The following is a 6,000-nucleotide window of genomic DNA, read 5'->3' as shown; positions in this document are numbered from 1 at the left end:
TGGTCGACTGTAAGAGTTGGAGATACAATTACCAGACCCTTAAAAATAACTTTTCACATAATCGAGTTGCAATTTCGCTTTTAGCAGATCTTTGTAGAGATACATATTTGTTCAGAAGAAAATCACCCTAAAATTTTGCCATTTGCTATCCGTGAAGTTGAATGAAGATCGGCCAGAATTACAGTAGAGGAAAATAAATAAGCCCACCAATTCTCCCGAAACGCAGTGTATTGAAAATGTGTAAAGATAAAAAAATAATTAATATGAAAAAAACAATATGACGAAGATGTTAAAAAAATGTTTAGACAAATTTTTAATGCCTCAGATGCTTCCTCGTTTTCTTTAAATTTAAAGTACTAATTACTTTTGATTTCAAATATAAAAATAATCCTACTTATTTTATGTGAACTGTCGAATTAGACTCGTGCTCATATACCGGTAGTTGTGTATGTTTCGAGTCACAATGAAAAAACGAGTAATTTTTAAGGCTGAAATTGTTCAAATACTTGAACCTCAGTGCAAGAATACTTTAGCGTTTTTTTTTTTCCTGGCGAAAGAAGGAAGTGACACTTTTGAAATTTGCTCATATACAAAAAATAAATGCGAACATTTATTATATGGAAGAAAATAAGCAACACTGGCAACAAAAAAAATGCCACTACGAACTTGCACTAAAATTAAATGGGCTACAAAACTGTATACTCGAAATTTTTCTAAACATATCTGAATAAAAAGTTGGATGAAAATTTGATGAATTCTTTTAATTACGTACAAAATTTTAAACTTGGATCTATATGATTTTAGTATATGTATAAGGAACTATATCTTTTATAGAAAAATAATTAAACTCAGAACTTATCAATAGGGGTATTCACAATCCGGTGCATACTGTCTAGTATGGTGCATAGATAGCATAAACAGCATTATTGGCTAATTTCGTTGTTGTTGAACACATGAAACAACAACAATCATGCTATTTATGTTATCCATGTACCATGCTAGACAGTATGCACCGGATTATGAATACCCCTAGTATGTGAGTGTAACTCACTATGCAAACATATAGTGAAACTTTCGATTTCCACATTTACGAGCACTTAAATTTTTTTTTTTTTACATTTTTACTTGAATGAATTTGTGAAACATGTTTTAATATGTGATTTATTTTCATTTTTACTTTACAAATTTATTTACTATACACAAAATATGAAAAAAAAAACAATTATCTAGTTAAATGTTAGGGTTAATTATAAAAGTCAAATATCGTAGATATATTGGTTTATCGTACGCACAACAATAATAGTAATAATGCCACTTTAGATGTTGCTTTCAAAACAGTTGGCTGCTTCGCTTGACAGTATTCTTTTTCTTTATATATATATATATAGGATGTATAGTACAGAAATAATATGATTTCTTCCACTTTGGCTTAGTCTAATACATACATATAAATAGAATTTAAAGTTTTTTTTTGCTTTTTACATTTGAACTTAAAATGCCATGAATAAGTGTGTGTGTGTGTTCTTTTATAACGTTTTGTTAATATCTCAAATTGTTAAGCTTGTTGTTTTTCATCAAATGTTAATGTTTTCTTAAATACTTAGTTTTAGTTTTGTTTTAAAAGTGGTTCTTTCTCTTCTTCCTTAGCAGGTAGTTGACGTTCGTTTAGTTTCGGTTATTTCAGTAAGTTTCATGCATTTGTTGAGTGTTTTCTTTTAAATATTTTGGCCTTTTGTGGTTTGTGAAAACTTGATTCGAATTCCCCACCTAAAAGCACGCACAAACAAACGCATTACGTATATGCGATATGACTGCTTGTACCGCGTTTTTTTTTTAGTCCTTCTATATGCACCTCATATCGTACGGGTTTGTAACGCACTGCGTCTTTATGAGCATGCCTTAATTTTGTAAATTTGCCTTATAGGGTGTTTCCACGCTGCTCTAATTGTGCGCATTCAACTCTAAATTTTAATTTGAAATTAAGGCGACCGAGATTTCCATTTTGATGAAAGTTTGTTTATTTGTTTGAATTGTTTTCTTTTTATTGAGGTATTGTCTTTTTGTTCATTTATCATTCACAATAAAAAATCTTCAGGGTTGTTTTTGCGAAGTTGATGCAATTTCGTCTGAATTTCACATACTACAATTTCGAGCGACAGGTTTTTGTATGGTAAAATTGACAATCGTAACCGGATTTCAGCAATGAGAGAAGTATTGAAATGTCGCAATTTCGACGTCGTGGAAACTCCCTGTAAAATTTTTACAACTTATTTGCAGAGCAAAGTGTAAATTTTTACACCAAATTATCGAATCAAGCGGTATTATCGTATTTATCGGTGCTATTTTTTCTTTACTATTATTAAGTCAATATAGTTCACTGGTTGGCTATCTGTGTGTTATTGTTTTACTTATAACTCTAGATACTTATGTGTACGAATTTAGTCAGTTTCGACTTCAGCTAATAAGTAGAAAACTTCCTTTGTTAGCTCTTTCCTTATTTTCTTTCTGATCTACATGCATATGTAGACTCCTAGACCATTTACTCCTTTTTCCATGCCATCGTGTTAAATTATGAAGTCTGCTTTTTCCTTGGCTTTCTTTTTTCCCGGTGTCTTAGCTTCCTCTTTAGCCTTTGGCACACAAACCAAACAGCTCTGTGTTAGCTTAATTGCCCTCCGGTTTCGGTAAGTTCGTGTCGTACGCGCGTATAACGGCGGATTGGGGAACTGCGCCACCTTCCTCTTGGGAGAACGCGTAACCATCTAAAGGAAATTTGAGAGAACAATTAAAAATAAAATTTCATTATTTCGTTTTTAATGCACTATAGTAAATCTATTCCAAAGAAATTTAAAAGTATTAAAAATTACAGACTTTCTCACGGTAGATAATGGTGGAAAAAATAACACTGATTTTTTAAAGCACTAGAATAGTGTAAGGTTTCAAAGATTTTAAAAAACTTTATAAAGTGACATATTCACAAAAAAAAGCGATTTATAAAGGTTGAAAGTATTTTCGACTTTTTGTGCATAAGGCCATTATTTTTTATTGTTCACAAATTTTTAGCAGTTTCAACACTAACAAAAGCTATTTATATATATAGTTATCTTTCTTTCTCGGCTTCTGATTAGGAATGAAATCGTGTGAAGCTTTCACTGAGTTTAAGCTGTTTTAATTTTCATTACAACTTAATTTTTGTAGTCTCCAATTCGTTGAAAAAAACCAGACTTTCAAAGCTTTCATTTAACAGATGTAAGCTTTCACTGAATATAGAGACAGCTTACACCATGTTTAAGCTTTCACACATTTAATTTACATATTGTATTGATGATTCCCTTAACTCGTAATATTTTAAAACTCGAGGCTTGAAAATTAATCTCAAAGAATTTATGAAAGCTTAGATTAAGTTACGAGACTTTCAAAGTTTTTTAAGAGAATACCTCTTTTTTTCTTATACAAAGCTTTCAATACGTGAAATTCTATTATAAGTGAAATTAAAATTGTTAAAATACTTCACCGTCGGCTTAAAACTTCTTTGGAAACGATTTACTAAAACTATAAATATTACATAAATGTATATGCATACATTAGACCGTACCGACTTGCAAGCAAAAAAAATGGTAAGGCAATTCGGTACGGTCTAATATAATTTATAATCAAGTTTTTGTGGATTGTATTGTGCCCTTAATGGTTGACAGTGATGAATGCGGACTTTGATTCTATGGCCATATTATAAAATGATAGGCAACATTTTTCTAAGACTGGTATATATGTCATATTGCAGTCATCTAGATTTGTGTAACTAAGTTTAAAAAATCAGCTGTCTATGTTTTCTTCAGGTCTTGAGTTTTAACCTAATACATAATAGCCTACACCACTTTTCTTACCTAGAGTTTGGGAATTATTAGAAACATTTGCAGGTATATGAGCAGCGAGTACTCGCACATTTGTTCAATGCTCATTACTCGAAAATGTTCGAGCATGACCCCGAGCAATTCGAGTTTTTTCGAGTAATTTGAGCAATGTTTTTTTTATTATATTGACATTTTTGGTAGCAACTTTTTAAATTTTTCAAATTATTGATATATAATGCAAAGATTGCTACACTGGTATTTAATAATATAATTTATTTAAAATGAATTAGAAAGCAGCTGCTGACAAATACAATTTACAAATTTTCTTTTGTTTATGAAATTGTTCAAAAACCCGAAAATTTTGAACAAACATTTGAGCAGTTGAGCAAAACTCACATTGCTCGATACCCGGGTATCTAGAGCTCTAATTTGTACCCTGGAAAAAATAGTGAAGGAACGAATGAAAGTTTGATACTACCCAAACAGAGCTTTCATACGAAGCTTAGCGTTTGATAAAGTTTCAAGAGCCTAATTTGGAAATAGTTTATTTGCAGAGGGCCTGGATTAACAAAGGTTGGAGCCATGGGAAACGAATGCAGTTGGCGACCTAACATCCCTTTAAATTCCACTAATGTAATGAAGATAATTACGAAAAGATCAGACGTTTTAGCCTATATACAATAAATGCCCTAACAAATAGTTCCTATTAATATTATGACGAAAACTACTAAATACTAATTTAATGAATCCTCACCTAACTCCTGATAATAAAAGGCTGATACAATTCTCATTACTGCTGAAATGCTTTACTAGTTATTCACATTTCCTAAAAACAAAACAAATATTAAAGTGAGTAAATATTGTTTGTTCCTCAATGAACTTCATTGAATATGATTTTCCATTAGCAATAATGCGGACAGGCAGAGAATACCCCTAATTAGAGTAGCGGTTGCCAAAGTTCATGAGGCAGGTGTTCGTTCATAGATACTGAAATTGATAAATGCATATTTTATAAAAAAAAAGAAACAGTCAATGTTGGGTATGTTTTGAATCAAACGTATCGTTCTTTTTGGGCAACGAAAAATAGCCTGTTACGATGGTTAGGCTTTATTATATACACATACTAAATAGAAAGTAATTTCTGCTTATTCATTCTGGGTCCGCCTGTGATGAAGCGAATCAGTTACACAATAAGCAATATCCTTAGTGATTATAAAAGTAAATGCAGATTTTCATCTAAAAAGTTTTCAAATTTCTAGTAAACTTTTATGGAAACGTCGTAATTCTGAGGAATGTCAAAATAAAATTTGAAATAACTAATGGTTTTGAAATAGAAGAATTTGAAATATTTTTTTTTTCGTTTCGAATCGTTCCGGGCGTCAAGTTCTAAAAAAGTTTAAATTTCGAATACACGCTCATGCGACAACGATCGCCGATTTTCTTCTGAGGACTATAAAATTTTTTCCCCACATAGGCTCGGCAGTTCGGATCCCACTCGAAATAAAATTCAGAATTCACTGCATATGTACATATATTTGGGTTTCAAAAATATTATTTGGAGAACTATTATAATTGAAGTTTCGAATCGAATTTGATTACAGCAGCGATAAAAGCTGTTATTTTCGAAGATTTTTTTTATGTCTATCGGGACCAACGGAATGGTGTTTTCCAAAGAGTTGTTCAACTTATAAGTAAATTAAACAAATATTAGAATTTTTCTTTTGTTGTATGTTTTATTAAATGGGCGTCGTTTGATTCAGAAGTATTTGTTATAAATACATACACTTTTTTTCAAATATTTATAAAAAAATGTGGTTTAAAAAAAACATTTGGAAACAAAGACCGTTCTACAATTGTCAAATGGAGAGGTGTAATATTTTTTAAGTAATAAAAAAAAAATCTCAAAAAGTTCGAAAAAATTCGAAGAATAATATTTTTACCGAAAATTGATTAAAAAGGTGAAGGTGGCAGCCGTCATTTAATCTTTCTATTTAAATGATGATCTTAAAGACAGTAAAGTAAAATATGGGATTTTAATATTTTTTTAGCGTAAAAATAAAAGTGAAAATTTTCAGGTATTTTTTACAAAAAAAAAACGGTTAATTTTCGAAAAATCCAGGAAATTCTAAAAGATGCCAAACGGATTCCG

The 6,000-nt window shown here is 30.7% G+C and overlaps 1 protein-coding gene across 2 annotated transcripts in view; it reads right to left on the bottom strand.

Moving 5' to 3' along the window:
* Positions 1-1,521: 1,521 nt before the first annotated feature.
* The window catches only part of LOC118744649 (probable phospholipid-transporting ATPase IA), a 162,556-nt gene continuing 158,077 nt past the window's right edge, over positions 1,522-6,000 (bottom strand). For both annotated transcript variants that reach the window (XM_036477799.1, XM_036477801.1), the window contains one exon: positions 1,522-2,762. In XM_036477799.1, coding sequence (XP_036333692.1) covers positions 2,665-2,762 — 98 coding nt within the window. In that variant the 3' untranslated portion in view covers positions 1,522-2,664. The remainder of the gene's footprint in view (positions 2,763-6,000) is intronic.

The sequence above is a fragment of the Rhagoletis pomonella genome, unplaced genomic scaffold (genome assembly GCF_013731165.1).
Source record: "Rhagoletis pomonella isolate Grant_MI unplaced genomic scaffold, Rhpom_1.0 Rhpom_scaffold_00008, whole genome shotgun sequence".
Taxonomy (NCBI): domain Eukaryota; kingdom Metazoa; phylum Arthropoda; class Insecta; order Diptera; family Tephritidae; genus Rhagoletis; species Rhagoletis pomonella.
Note: the sequence above shows the minus strand (reverse complement) of the source record. Positions and strands in the feature narration are given on the sequence as shown.